Genomic DNA, 16101 nt, shown 5'->3' on the forward strand with positions numbered 1-16101 from the left:
CTCTTGCACACCACAGGAAGTGCTACACTTGTCGCTTTATCTCCCCCCTTGACTCCATTCAAGGACCCAAGCAGTCTTTCCAGGTGCGGCAGAGGTTCACCTGCACCTCCTCCAATCCCATCTATTGCATCCGCTGCTCTAGGTGTCAGCTACTCTACATCGGTGAGACCAAGCGTAGGCTTGGCGATCGCTTCACCCAACACCTCCGCTGGGGTCGCAATAACCAACCTCATCTCCTGGTGGCTCAGCACTTCAACTCCCCCTCCCATTCCGAATCCGACTTTTCTGTCCTGGGCCTCCTCCATGGCCAGAGCGAGGCCCACCATAAATTGGAGGAGCAACACCTCATATTTCGCTTGGGTAGTTTACACCCCAGCGGTATGAACATTGACCTCCAATTTCAGGTAGTCCCTGCTTTCTCCCTCTTTCCCCTCCCCTTCCCAGCTCTCCCACAGCTCACTGTCTCCGCCTCCTCCTTTCTTCTTCCACCCCCCCACATCAGTCTGAAGAAGGTCCTCGACCCGAAACATCGCCTATTTCCTTCGCTCCATAGATGCTGTCTCACCCACTGAGTTTCTCCAGCATTTCTGTCTACCTTCGATTTTCCAGCATCTGCAGTTCCTTTTTAAACATACTACACTGTTGTTATTTGTCTTTGCATAATAAATGATGCCGTTTCTCCAACGTAATTAGAACTAATATGTTCAGAATTGCTTGTGACAAGAAAAAAATGTCAACTGTTACAATATTCGGATATTATTGTATTTGGATCTGCTTTAAATGCACGTTTAGATCCACTCATATGATGTATCAATGTCTCTTCTGGTTGCAGTCTGCCTGCTCTATTTTGATTTATACAAATCCACGATAACCCAAGAGACACCCATGGCTTAAATAGGCTGGCCTAAACAAATTGAAAAAGCCATTTAGAATAGCTAGATCTGGTGAGGAGAGATATAAAGTGCCTTGTGAGGGATGAGGTAAGAGGAGATGTCTGAATGTGCATTTTGGGTGACCTCTCGAAGGACTGGTTTGACAATAGCACAGCTGTAGGCTGGCACATCCTGTTCTGCCGATGTTTCAGCTTCCCAATCCAGCTGGGTGACTAACCTCGACTTACAGGTTCCCTGCTGCCTCCATTTCACTCCTTGAGGTCAGCTCTTTGCATGTTCTGAACAGGATTCTTCTCCTTGTGAAGAGTAGTGTGGGTGGGTGGTGAGATCCAGCCTCTGCTACATTAGGGGGAAAGACAATTTCTCACATGACATCTCTCTCTTCATGAAGAAAAGCAACTCATTTGCGAAGAACAGCTGTCTGCTCACAAATATTGTAATTTTTAAGAAAAGCTATTGACAATGGGGTTTGGTATGATAAACAGGAATACATATATATTTAGAAACTAGGTACTGCAGATGCTAGTTTACAAAAAAAGTTACAAAGTGTTGGAGTAATGCATTGGGTCAGGCAGCATCTCCGGAGAGCATGGGTTGGTAACACGGGTCAACACTTTTCCCGACATGAAATGTCACCAATCCACGTTCTCCACAGATCTGCCTGACCCACTACATTACTTCAGCACTTTTTTTTAATGTATAGAAAGTTTGATCAGAGGAGACTTCACTGAACAATGCATTCTAATTTGTGAGAAACATTTTCATGATTGCCATCAGTACTTTGAAACAGGCATAATTTTAGTTGACTTTTGTCAATTATTTAGCTCATTACTTATATTTGAATCACCAATGTTCATTGTCCTCTTTCTATTTTTAGGAAAGCAAGTCTCGCTCTTGTTCGAAAGATGGTACATTATTGTTCTGAGGCTCTTCTGAAGGAAGTGTGTGATTCTGACGCTGGCCATAATTTGCCGACAGTGCTGGTAGAAATTACAGCCACAGTCCTGGATCAAGAGGTTAGACTGCCTTCTAATATAAGTAAATTGCTGTCTCCAAATTGAACATTTGGGGGTTCGATAACATGAGATTGTCATAGTCATAAAGTCAATCATACAGCACGGAAACAGGCCCTTCGGCCCAATTTGCCCATGCTGACCTAAGTGCCCTATAAACGCCCGTCCCATCTGCCCACGTTTGGCCCGGATCCCTTAAACCAGGGGTTCCCAATCTTTTTCGCCCGTTTATCCCTGGCAACTTTGATAGCACATACAATGTCATTTCATTTATTTATGAACAACTGATGATGAACAGATACCAGAACCCAACAGAAGGGTCTCGACCCTAAACGTCACCCATTCCTTCGCTCCATAGATGCTGCCTCACCCGCTGAGTTTATCCAGCATTTTTGTCTACCTTCGATTGCTCCAACATCTGCAGTTCCTTCTTAACCAGAACCAAACACAGTCAGTCAATGAGAAAAAATATGTACAAATCCAGAATCAACAAATTTACCCCCTGGGAAATTTAATGCATGAAAATCTTCCTTTTGTTGTGATAATCTTCCAGTTTTTAAGTCTTTTAGGTTGTTGAAGTAGAGCCTTTATCTTCACCAGCTGAATAGTTGGTGATTTTTTTGCCATGTCCGCAATGAAAAATATACATACGAAACATAAATTGATCTCTTAACAACAAAGTTTCATTGATGATACAGCAGTGTGATGTTTGTGTTTTAGGATGATGATGACGGCCATTTGCTAGCTCTGCAGATCATTAGAGATCTTGTAGACAAAGGAGGTGACCTATTTCTGGATCAACTTGCGAGGCTTGGTGTAATCAATAAAGTGTCCACCTTGGCAGGGCCATCTTCAGATGATGAAAATGAAGAGGATTGCAAGCCTGATAAGGTGATCATCTTTATTTTATTTGATAGATTTTCATACAGAAAACCAGCTTACAATTGCAGTTTAACAATTCCGAGCAAACAGTTAAAATGCATGTAAGTAATGTAAGATAGACAGTGCATCATGCTGCCTGACTTGCTGAGTCGCACTAGCATTTTGTGTCTATCTTTGGTGTAAACCAGCATCTGCTGTTCTTTGTTTCTGCATGCAAGTAATGTCTGACTTGGAACACCATGAATATAATTTCTGGTAACTTTTCAAGGCCATGAAATTTGTTGTGGGTGTTCATTATTTGGCTAGAGGTTGATCGAAAGTTGCTTAATTCCATAAATGTTGCATATGAAACGATCCTCCTCCTGAGCTAAGGTTATAAACTCGCATAGCTCCGTACATATTGAAATCAGAATTGAAGCCTTGAATTCACTCCACCATATAATGTGTAAATATAATAAGATAAATGATATCTTTTTATACCACTCATCTTTTTATATTGCCATACATTGGGATTCTGGGACACTTTCCATCTGGAGTAGGAATAGCGCTGTAGATGAAGAGGTTGTTTTTTTTAATGTAGTGTTCATTATTTGGCCGAGCGGTTGATTTGAAAAATCCGCTCAACCTACACTCAGCATCCCTCAGTGGGGTGACTTATTTTCTAATTTGGAAATTCAAAAACAATATTGGATAACTGAAAACTCCATTGACAAGTTTTGATATTGAGCAAGATGAGGAAACTACAGTTGTTCACCAAACCTTTTGACCTGATATTAAAAAGTAATATAGTTTTGACCATTATTGTCCCACGTACCGAGGTACAGTGAAAAGCGCTTTGTTGTGTGCTATCCAGTCAGCGGAAAGACTACATAATTACAATCGAGCTGTCCACAGTGTACAGATACAGGATAAAGGGTATAAGATTTAGTGCAAGGTATTGTCCAACTAAAGATAGTTCGATGGGAGGTCAGGTCCACTGTTTAGTTGGTGATAACAGGGAGGTTGGTTTGCCTTATTTTTCATGATGAAGGGTCTTGACCTGAAAGGTAAACTATCCATTTCCCTGAACAGATGATGGCTGATGTGCTGAGGTCATCCAGCAGCTCCCCTTCTTTTGCAACAGATTCCAGCATCTACAGTCTCTTGTGCCTTCATGCCTTACTTTCATTGACATTGGGTACTTGAAAGCCCAGCAATGAATGGTAAAGATGTGAACAATGTCATACCTCGAGGACAATATAATGAAGCTTGGTATTAGACCAAAGAAAAAGAGTAGACAAACGTATTTTAAATGTGGCATGTGGTAACTGAATGGGCAATTTGACCGTTTTTTTTAATATCAAGGGCTGTTTAAAGAACAAAATGTCTGGATGCAATGAAATGAATATTCAGTGGGGCTGCTATTTTTGTAAAGGACTATTTATTTATTTGCGGAGGTCTGCAGATAAAACCAGTTTCAGGGCATTACCCAAGAGGAAGGTGTAGCGTGGCCATTAACAGGATGGCAGCTGAGGGAAACCTGTGCTAATGAACTGATTCAGTATCTACCGATTTCTCAAACTGCTTGAGAATGTATTAAGTTCAATCAATGTAAATACAGCAATCCCATTCAAGTGAATGGGAGACCTGTCTGTACATGAACCATATCCCTCTATTTCCTGCTTTTTCCGTGTGCCATCTCAAAGCCTCTTAATTGCGAGTATCATATCTGCCTCCACTACCATCACTGGCAATGTGTTACAGTCCCCCACCACTGTCTGTGTAAAACGATTGCACCGCATATCTCCAATCTCTTGTCCCCCTATGCCCCCTAGTGTTGAATATTTCCACCCCGGAGGAAAAGGTTTCTGACTGTCTACCCTATCTATTTGAGTTAGATTTGTTTAATTGTATTTAATTATACATGTTTATGTGTGTGAGGCACTATTTTTGGTCTAGCGTTTAATTTTCAAAACCAGACCTTGAATGATAATTTTGGGTGTACGTGTTCAAATGTCTAAAACTTCTACCTTTTAGTACTTTTGAGTCTTCATGAGTCTTCCTCTCAGAACACTTGGGCACGGAGAAGCTCAGTATTGCATTCTGCCGTGTTGGACTTTGCGAATGAGCTGAGATCTGGGCTTCCAGTGGGATTTTTCCACCTGGTTCCATGGTGGAAGTGGTCTCAGGGCAAGAGGTCTGTTGTGTTCTTTTAGCTAACTATGTTTTCTATTCAGGATGATGAGCCTCAAGAAGATGCCAAAGAAATGCAGCAGGGCAGGCCATACCATTGGAGGGATTGGTCTATCATCAGGGGAAGGGATTGTTTATACATCTGGAGTGATGCAGCTGCCTTAGAGTTGTCGAATGGCAGTAATGGATGGTTTCGATTCATCTTGGATGGGAAATTAGCTACTATGTATTCAAGTGGAAGCCCAGAAGGTGGTTCAGACAGCTCAGGTAACGTATGTTTGACCAATACATTTTGAAATGTGCAGGTGCATCAAATGGTATTGTGCTGATCCATGTAGGTTAAGTAAGCCATAAATCAGACCTTGTTTCTGCTGTTGATTTTGGCACTGGAAGTGTGTGTTGGTTTTTTTTGACCAAACTGTTTGTAGGATTGGGGAAGAAAGAAAAAGCTGTTGGAGAAGCACTTGCATAGAATTATTCTTGCTTGATGCTCATGTCATAGAAATGCTAAATGTTTACGTTTAAATGTGGTAAAATGTGACAGGATTATTATTGTTATTCAAAGGGTATCCTAGCATATCATTGACTCCCTAAGAAACATTGACACTGTTTGTGTGTGTGTGTATATGCAATCAAAAAGCCTTCAATCTTTGCAGCAAGAAGTGAATTTTATTTTTCTTGCCCTTTCTGTGGGAAAGTGTCTGGATGAAGTCCTGAACTTGAAAGTCATAATATTATGCAGTACCGTGACAAGTCCTTCGGCCCAACTCACCCATGCCGACCACTGTGTCTTCCCGAGCTAGTCCCATAAGCCTGCATTTGGCCAATATCCTTCCAAATATTTCTATTCATCTACCTACCCTAATGTCTTTTTAGTTTAGTTTAGAGATACAGCGAGGAACAGGCCCTTCAGCCCATTGGGTCCGCCCCGACCAGAGATCCCCGCATATTAACACTATCCTACACCCACTAGGGACAATTTTTACATTTACCAAGCCAATTTATCTACAAACCTGTGCATCTTTGGAGTGTGGGAAGAAACCGAAGATCTCGGAAAAAACCTATGCAGTCACAGGGAGAGCGTAAAACTCCGTACAGACAGCATCCATAGTCGGGATCGAACCCGGGTATCTGGCGCTGTAAGGCAGTAACTGTACCGCTGCGCCACTGTGCTGCCCATAAATGTTGTAATGCTTTAAATGTTGTAATAGTACTTGCCTCTATCATTTCCACCAGCAGCTTATTCCATCAATCTACCATCCACTGCGTGGAAAAAGGTGCCCATCGGGTCTCCTATAAATCTTTCCCCTCTCACCTTCAACCTATGTCCTCTAGTTTTAGACTACACTATCATGCAAAAAAGATTGTGACAATCTATCTTACCTCTGCTCTTCGTGATTTTATAGATCTCTAACCCCTGCAATTGCATATAATTTTGGGTGTAAGGATGTCTTTCCACTCTTTCGAAGAATGTTTAAAAAAACCTTAAGCAAATCATTGACGCGTTTTAACTTGGCTTGATTGATTGTTTTGTGATTTTTTTTAAATCCTGAAAATGCACCAAATGGTTTATTTGCCCACCTTGACCCAAGTGCCAGTGGAAAATATCATTGTATGTTGGGTTGTCTTTACTGGAAGAATCTATAGAATAATATTTGGTTTTGATTACCAGACTTGTTCTAAAACAATATTTTTTTCTTTGTAACTTGCAATAGGTATATAAATTAATTTTGTCTCTATATTTATAGAAAGCAGAAGTGAGTTCCTGGAAAAGTTGCAACGAGCGCGAAGTCAAGTCAAACCAGCTACGAGTAGCCAACCAATTCTCACTGCACCGGGGCAAACAAAGCTTACAGTAGGCAACTGGTCTCTTACTTGTTTGAAAGAAGGGGAAATTGCAATACACAACTCTGATGGTCAACAGGCCACTATATTGAAAGAGGATCTGCCTGGATTCGTGTTCGAGTCAAATCGAGGGACAAAACATTCATTTACTGCAGAGACATCACTCGGTAAGGGTGCACTTAAACTCTTTCTTTTTTTTTGTGGTTGTTGTGCTCACAAAATATTTTTTCCTGAAGCAAGCATATTTTGGATTTAATTAGTTTCTTGGATTGCAGGATCAGAATTTGTTGCTGGCTGGACTGGCAAAAGAGGAAGAAAGCTGAAATCAAAACTAGAGAAAACTAAGCAAAAAGTGAGTTATTCTCGGGGAGTTAAATACTTTTCTAGTAAAATAGATTTTATATACATGCATAAAATAGATTTTATATACATATAACATCAAAGTTTATAATCAGTTCTTAGCCTCTTGATGTTAAGCCTTGGATAATAAAGCAAATAGTGTTGAGTCGTTGATGGGAAGATTACATTTCAATGTACTAGAATTGTAGAATTATCACAAGGTTTGGCTGTTCGCTTGCTGTAATTGAGGATTAGAAACTGGGGGTGAATGTCTGCAGTGTGCCTGACATGAGTGCATTGCAGCACACAGTAAGGTCAAAACTAGTTTATTGTGGAATGAATGGGTACGTATTCAGCAACGCAATTGATGGATTTTCTACATTTTAACTGCGAAATCTCCTCAAAGTATGCCTACTTTGAAGGAGTTTTCCTCCTCTAACGGGAGTTCTGTGAGACCCTAACTCACTGCTCCCCCTCTCTAAGGAGTCTGAAAAGTGTCTCGACCCGTAGCGTCGCCTATTCATGTTCTCCAGAGATGCTGCCTGACCCGCTGAGTTACTCGAGCATTTTATTGTGCCCTTTTTTTCCCAATCGTTTTTAGAATTATGCAGATTGACTCTGGTTTACCATGTGGGATAATGAAATTGGTTAGAAGAATCTAGTAATGGAGAACCATTTGTTTTTATTTTTATATTATTCCTTAAGGCACCTTCCCCCACTAGGTTGACAAATGTGAGCCAATCTATTTGCTTACATTGACTATCATATCTGCGCATGAACTTGCAGTTTATCATTGGAGAATATGAAAGCTCCATGAAACCTTTTCTTCACTGGTGTCTACTTAATACGTTTCTCATGAGAATATTTTCAATGCATTGTATTTTGAGAGTGGAGTTACTGAACTCAAAACATTTAATACTATTGAATTTTTCAGGATGTTGTAAGAAGCTTATGTTCAATATGCTCTACTTGGCTTTTTTCGAATGCATTTTGCGGCACAGTTGAAAGAAAAAAACTAAACCGTTACAATTTCATACAGCATAAGTGTTATGAGAGATAGTACCCATTACAAAATATTTTCAGTAATGAATCATTAAATTTCATGAGTTTTTCCTTTGGGTGCTTGATAAATAGATTCTCCAACATGTTGTCTCCATCCAATTAAAATTGCTGCACTAGATAATAGAATCTTTTGCGTAGTTATAAATTTTTGAAACTATTTCTGATTTTCTCTCCTAATCTAACAGATGTCCTATACTTGAGAGGCAGGACCTGTTTTAAAAAAAAAAAATAAGTGCCAGGTCTAGTCATAGTGCACTACAGAAATTCTTCACTTCTATGGGTAAACTTAGAGCAGATCCAACAAGAATGGGTATCCAAAGCACAGTTGGTTAACAAATGTTGTAGTCACTAACAATTGAGATAAAGTTATTCAGAGCAGGGAACCACAATTACTTTCTCTGAAAACATAAAATAGTTTTATTTGCAGGTACGAACCATGGCCAGAGACTTGTATGATGACCATTTTAAGGCTGTAGAAAGTATGCCTCGAGGAGTGGTGGTCACACTGCGAAACATTGCTACGCAGCTCGAGTCGGCTTGGGAGCTTCATGCTAACAGACAGGTAGGTGTAAAAAAACAACATGTGTATCTGTGAAATGGAACATCGAGGAGCTATGTTATCTGTCCCATGCAAAAGGAGGTGTCGTGGGAGGTCATAGGATGAGGAACCTGAATTTAACGATGTGGGCTTTTCCACCTCCAATCCATGTTATTGACACCTTTCTCTGAAGCACTACAACATTCAGGATTAGCTACGTGCAACTATCAGGTTCTTGAATCGACCTGCACTACCCTAATCTACCGTGGCAATGGATCACTACTAATTGCTTTCTGCACTACCACAAACTTGTTTTTTAATTAGCTTTGCGTTGTTCTTTTCTTTAATGTCTATGTCTTTTTCTTCTTCCCTTTCACTATCTTGTAGAATTTGTGTAACTTACATTTCATTTATTTTTTTGTCTTGCCTGAGTATGTGCACTGTGATCATACTACAAGCAGTATTTTCATTGTACGTGCATGTCACCAAACCTGTGTGTAAAGGACAATAAGCTTGATATTTACATCGGAGATTAATGAAACCGCATTTGATGAATGTGGGATTGACCACTGATTGCAACGAGGTAAACTGATGTGTAGCAACAGCTGGATTAGTTACTGTGCGAGAACTTAAACAGTAAAGCAAAAGCTTGCAAGGGTGTTTGAAGCTTTATTTTAAAATGAAGTTATGGTGCCTGAAGTCCATAGAGGTGGTGATGCTCTTTGAATTGTTGCCCATTTAGAAAGTATAGCTAGGCCACGTTAAGTTACTGCCTTGGCATAGTTAACTGCTGAAACAGAAAATGCTGGAAATGCTCAGCAGGTTAGGCCACATTTGTGAGAGGAGAAACAGAGCCAATGTTTCAAGTCGGAGACCGTTGATCAGAACTCAACTAGAATTCGACTGCAGAGTAAGTGAGTAATGGTTACCTGCTCTCTGCTGTATAGGTCTGCTTCTGCTGCAAGTGCATGCGATATTTCTCTTTTGGCCAACTTCATTGCACCCATGTGTTCTGTGCCTCGTCCTTCTTTCAGTAAATACGTTTACAGAGTTGCTACTTATATAATGAACTTAGCTGCCGCAATATTCAGTTGCTGGAGCAGCATGCAGGCCTTTGCACTCCTCACACATGGATACATATAAAGGAGAGTGCATGCGTACACATACCTCTCTGACAATCAACCAGTGATTATTGTCACAAACATCAGATGTTTCTGTGAATTTTGAAGTTAATTTCTGCTCTCAAGCTCCATTTTTAAGTTTTTCACAGGAATTTTCTGTGTCTTTTATAATTGTGGGGAGATTGATTCAATCGAAATCTTGGAAGTCATTGATACTCGAGATGATATTTCCAAAATGGTACTCATTTAGTGAAGATTACAGAATTGGATGTTCCAATTGTTGTGTTGCATTGCTTACTCTTTCAAATAAGTTCTGTTTTATGTTGCAGGGTGTGGATGGAGAGGCGACATGGAGAGATTTGATGAAAACAGCTCTGGAGAATTTGATTGTACTATTGAAGGATGAAAACACAATTTCACCTTATGAGATGTGCAGCAGTGGTTTGGTGCAAGCACTACTTACTGTCCTCAATAATGTTAGTATGATTTTTGCAAAAGAATACTTGTTTCTTTTCTGACCTGTGTCGTTTGGAATCTATATATATCCTTATTATAATTATAAAACTTTGATCTTGGATGTGTGTGTGTATTTGTGTATTTATTTGTTTGTGTGTTCTCGAAAAAACGACGCGGTAACATTTTTACATATTAACCATATAACAATTACAGCACGGAAACAGGCCATCTCGACCCTTCTAGTCCGTGCCGAACACATATTCTCCCCTAGTCCCATATACCTGCGCTCAGACCATAACCCTCCATTCCCTTCCCATCCATATAACTATCCAATTTATTTTTAAATGATAAAAACGAACCTGCCTCCACCACCTTCACTGGAAGCTCATTCCACACAGCTACCCACTCTCTGAGTAAAGAAGTTCCCCCTCATGTTACCCCTAAACTTCAGTCCCTTAATTCTCAAGTCATGTCCCCTTGTTTGAATCTTCCCTACTCTCAGTGGGAAAAGCTTTTCCACGTCAACTCTGTCTATCCCTCTCATCATTTAAAAACCTCTATCAAGTCCCCCCTTAACCTTCTGCGCTCCAAAGAATAAAGCCCTAACTTGTTCAACCTTTCTCTGTAACTTAGTTGCTGAAACCCAGGCAACATTCTAGTAAATCTCCTCTGTACTCTCTCTATTTCGTTGACATCCTTCCTATAATTAGGCGACCAAAATTGTACACCATACTCCAGAATTGGCCTCACCAATGCCTTGTACAATTTTAACATTACATCCCAACTTTTATACTCACTTAACATTACATCCCAACTTCTATACTCATTTAACATTACATCCCAACTTCGATATTCCGGTAGAGATTTACCCCCTGGAGTCCGAAATCGGCTTACCTGCAAAATTTGTGCTTTATTTCCCCTCTCCCCTCCTCCCCCTCCTCAACGGCCATTCCTCCCTCCCGCAGCGCGGTGCTCCCTCCTCACTGCTCCTCCCTCCATACCACTTCCCATCGCGAACCAAATATGCTTTGCAAGTAATATGGCCAACTCTCAACACCGTGGTAAAGGAATTCAATCCCACTTACAGGCCAGCTGCTGATAAAGTTATTCAAGGTCCTTCCCAACTTCACATTCCTGACAACAGCTCAGAAACCACAGAGACTTCAATGCACATAGTTCTGAAATATGCTCTGAGCAAGAGAAGGACCAAAATTGCAAAGCCATAAAGTTATCCCTTCCTCCCGCCCCCACACCCCCATCCCTTGGTCTAGTATTAACTAATTTTCTCCTGTGATGTAGAATATGGACTTGGATGTGAAACAAGATTGTAGCCAACTAATTGAACGAATAAATGTCTTCAAAACTGCATTCAGTGAAAATGAAGATGAAGAAAGGTATGTCGTGTTATCTTGCATTTTTTAATTTATTTTTTAACATTTTCAGCTTTTTAACAGATGTATTTCTTCATAGTCGTCCAGCTGTTGCTCTGGTTCGAAAGCTGATAGCAGTGTTGGAATCAATTGAGAGGCTTCCTCTTCATTTGTATGATACCCCTGGTTCCTCGTACAATTTGCAGGTATGAAGGCTATTGCTTGATGTTCATGGTTTGATCTTCTTTTCCTGTGGTTATGAGTTCATTTAGTTAGTTGGTAGATGTAATAATTTGTTATCTATTGCTCTGTATATTTTTACTTTATGTATAGTGACATTGTTCAGCTCTATTTGTAATACTGAGAAATTATTTTGTTAGCTTTGTTCTGTGCAAACCTGTCCTATGTTGCAGGACATGTTCTTAATGTAAAGTAGCTTGATAAAAACATAATGAAGTTAAAGCAGCGTGTAACCATTAAAACATTGATTTCCCCACTCAGCACTTTTCCCAATTGTCTGCCATCTCACATTTGTCTTGGTGATTGTTGTTAAAATAAATCATGTACTTTAAATATATTTTTTAAAGTTATTGTAGATAACTGAGATTCAGATGAAATTCTACCAATCTATTTACAGACTGTTTTTCCTCCTTTCAAGATACTTACAAGAAGGCTAAGGTTTAGGTTAGAACGAGCTCCTGGGGAAACATCTTTGATAGATAGAACTGGAAGAATGCTCAAAATGGAACCTTTGGCTACAGTCGAATCCTTAGAGCAGTATCTTCTTAAAATGGTAAACAAAGTGATGAAACATTTCCAACAATGAACAGTTTAAATTTCATACATTTATGGAAGATTGAGTGATAAATAAATAAAAGTGCATGTTACAAATTGTAGCTTTTTTTCGTTCAGGTGGCAAAACAGTGGTACGACTTTGACAGATCGACTTTTGTATTTGTACGTAAATTGCGTGAAGGACAGACATTCTTTTTCCGACACCAACATAATTTTGATGAAAATGGAATAATATACTGGATTGGGACAAATGCAAAGTAAGATTCAAAACTACTATTTAAATATTTTGATGATGAGTTGTAGATATATTTTGGTAAAGGTTGGTGGTTAGTTATGATGGTTGTACCAAAGTTGAACAAGTGAATATTCTTGTGTGCAGTAGTCATTTCTGATTTGAGTCATCTTGGAACTCCTTGAGGTCTTCCACATGATTTGCACTAGGGTTTAAAGTTAACTGATACCTACTGAAGTCTAAGACTTCCTTCATATTTGTGTTATCAGCAGAACAGGCAGCATTTCTGGAGAATGTGGAATCGTAATGGTTTGGTTGAGTCTGAAGAAAAGTCCCTATCCATGTTCTCCAGACATGCTGCTTGATGTGCTGCGTTACTCCAGCACTTTGTGTCCATTTTTTTTGTAAACCAGCATCTGCCATTCCTTGTTTCTTCATCATTATATCCAATATTGTATTTCAGAACAGCGTACGAGTGGGTGAATCCTGCAGCTTATGGCTTGGTAGTTGTGACATCCTCAGAAGGCAGGAATTTGCCATACGGGCGATTGGAAGACATTTTAAGCCGTGACAGCTCAGCCCTTAATTGTCACACGAATGACGATAAGAATGCTTGGTTTGCCATTGACCTTGGGCTTTGGGTGATACCTTCAGCCTACACTTTGCGACATGCACGTGGTTATGGTCGGTCTGCTCTGAGGAATTGGGTTTTTCAAGTATCCAAAGATGGACAAAACTGGACAACCCTGTATACCCATGTGGATGACTGCAGCTTGAATGAGCCAGGGTGAGTCACCAAAATTAGGGGCAAGTAACCAATAGCAATATATAAGTCATGTGCAATGTGACATTTCCATTTACAAATTTTAAGGAATTACATTAAAATAAAAATAGAGAAGTGAATCATCTCAACTTTCAATATTATTTGTTTTCCATGCTAATTGTAGTCCTGATATATCTTATGGCTACAATCAGGAAAAAATTTAGTTAGGACCAAAGTTGGATCATTGAAGACTGGAAAAGGTGAATTTATTATGGGGAACAAGGAAATGGCAGACAAGTTGAACAGGTACTTTGGATCCGTCTTCACTAAGGAGGACACAAACAATCATCCCTGATGTACTAGTGGCCAGAGGATCTAGGGTGACGGAGGAACTGAAGAAAATTCACTTTGGACAGGAAATGGTGTTTGATTGACTGATGGGACTGAAGGCAGATAAATCACCAATGATTTAGATGGTCTGCATCTCAGAGTGCTTACGGAAATGGGTCCAGAAATTGTAGACGCATTGGTGATCACTTTCCAAAGTTCTATAGATTCAGGGTCTGTTCCTGTGGATTGGAGAGTAGTTAATGTTATCCCACTTTTTAAGAAAGGCGGGAGAGAGAAAACTGAATTCTAGACCAGTTAGCCTGACATCGGTGTTGGGAATGATGGTGGAGTAAATTATAAAAGATGAAATAGCCGCACATTTGGATAGCAGTAACAGGTTCGGTCCGAGTCAGCATGGATTTACGAAGGGGAAATCATGCTTGACTAATCTTCTGGAATTTTTTTAAGATGTAACTAGGAAAATGGACAAGGGAGAGCCAGTAGATGTAGTGTACCTGGACTTTCAGAAAGCATTTGATAAGGTCCCACATAGGAGATTAGTGGGCAAAATTAGAGCACTTGGTATTGGGGGTAGGGTGCTGACATGGATAGAAAATTGGTTGGCAGACAGGAAACAAAAGTAGGGATTAACGGGTCCCTTTCAGAATGGCAGGCAGTGACTGGTGGGGCATTTATGGGTAGACAAAAATGCTGGAGAAACTCAGTATATGTTGATAGAATGGAGCGGCTGGGCTTGTATACACTGGAATTTAGAAGGATGAGAGAACCTGCTAGACAGATCTCTTAAAGATAGCGGAGTCAAGGGATATGGGGAGAAGGCAGAAACGGGGTACTGATTGTGGATAATCAGCCATGATCACATTGAATGGTGGTGCTGGCTCGAGGGGCCGAATGGCCTACTCCTGCACCTATTGTCTATTTTCTTTTTACCTATCTATTGTTGAATCTTGACTTTGCTTCATTGATTATGTTGGTGCACTCCACTATTCTCCACCTTCCTGGGTATTAAATAACTTATTTATTAAATAAGTGTCTTTTGTGCTTTATAACCATAGCACAATTCTCAAGTTTTTTATTCCTGCAACTTGACAATTATTTTGGCAAACTGTCTTACTGGTAGTTTATGATTTTCTTAAGCATGAAATCAAAGTACATCTATTTTCTCAAGTTTCCATATTATAATTTACAAACGTATATTATATAATTCCCTTAATTGAGAAGCCTTAGTGGGGGGGGGGGGGGGGGGAAGGCTGGAGGAGTGGGGTGTGAGGCCTGGAAGTGGGGAGAGAACAAAGTGAAGGACAAGTGGGTGGGAGAGAAGGTCACTTTGACTTTATTTTTGCCACTTGGATGCAGTGTTTCCACTTTGAAAGAAATTGCCCGAAATTCAGGAAATTTTGGTTGTCTTCGGGTAATTTTACAGAAATTAAATAATTTTGGGAAATGTCTGCATCCGGCCCGCGAAGGGGTCCAATCCAGCCCGCGGGGTGATTTGGGGGAAATAAAAGTATATTTAGAGCCCTCTGCACCTGTGCAGTTGGGGGAGGCCCGTCAGCCGCGTCACAATTGGAAAATGTCAGCGGTGGCGCGGTAGGGATGCAAAATGACGCAGTCTCCCCATGCATGCGTGCGCAGTGGGCCGGCAGTCACACATGCACAGTGGGCCGGCAGTCACACATGCACAGTCGGGGAATTTCAGGAAATACCATTCAATTCCAGGAAATTTGGGATTCTATTGAGGGGAATTTTTTTTGAGGTGTGGAAGCACTGGTTGGATGACTGATGTGAATTTGCAGTGGACATTTAGATTCAAAATGTGATTGAAAGATTATTATTTGTAAAGAGTTGTCGTTAAGGTTTTGGCTGGTTGAATAAGTTTGAATGCACACTAAAAATTATTCTTTAGTTCCACAGCAACGTGGCCGCTAGATCTTCCAAAGGATGAGAAACAAGGGTGGCGACATATTCGCATCAAACAGATGGGTAAAAATGCTAGTGGACAGACCCATTACCTTTCCCTGTCTGGTTTTGAATTATACGGGACAGTGTCCGGTGTGTGTGAAGACCAACTTGGTAAGAAAGTAATTAAAAAAGAAAAAGAAAATAATGGTTTTAGATACTGGTTTAAATTTGCTAAATTAACACTGGTATTTTCAAACTAATTTTCTCCTCTAATTCACTTAATCAAAACTGGGACAGAATCCTAAAGATTAATAGACAATTATACGTTAAAAAAAAATCATAACTCAATGTCTTTGCTCTTAAGTGA

At 40.1% G+C, this 16101-nt stretch overlaps 1 protein-coding gene across 6 annotated transcripts in view; it reads left to right on the plus strand.

The window, feature by feature from the left end:
* The window catches only part of hectd1 (HECT domain containing 1), an 87810-nt gene that overhangs the window by 46448 nt on the left and 25261 nt on the right, over positions 1–16101 (plus strand). For 3 of the 6 annotated variants that reach the window (XM_055640653.1, XM_055640658.1, XM_055640655.1), the window contains exons 11-23: positions 1771–1909; positions 2627–2797; positions 5005–5227; positions 6709–6972; positions 7081–7157; positions 8622–8768; positions 10195–10341; positions 11621–11715; positions 11792–11897; positions 12350–12484; positions 12604–12743; positions 13182–13505; positions 15739–15905. In XM_055640653.1, the coding sequence (XP_055496628.1) occupies positions 1771–1909; positions 2627–2797; positions 5005–5227; positions 6709–6972; positions 7081–7157; positions 8622–8768; positions 10195–10341; positions 11621–11715; positions 11792–11897; positions 12350–12484; positions 12604–12743; positions 13182–13505; positions 15739–15905 (2135 nt within the window). The remainder of the gene's footprint in view (positions 1–1770; positions 1910–2626; positions 2798–5004; positions 5228–6708; positions 6973–7080; positions 7158–8621; positions 8769–10194; positions 10342–11620; positions 11716–11791; positions 11898–12349; positions 12485–12603; positions 12744–13181; positions 13506–15738; positions 15906–16101) is intronic. The other 3 variants (XM_055640654.1, XM_055640659.1, XM_055640657.1) reach the window with 1 other exon arrangement.

Source organism: Leucoraja erinacea, chromosome 9 (assembly GCF_028641065.1).
Source record: "Leucoraja erinacea ecotype New England chromosome 9, Leri_hhj_1, whole genome shotgun sequence".
NCBI classification, from domain to species: domain Eukaryota; kingdom Metazoa; phylum Chordata; class Chondrichthyes; order Rajiformes; family Rajidae; genus Leucoraja; species Leucoraja erinaceus.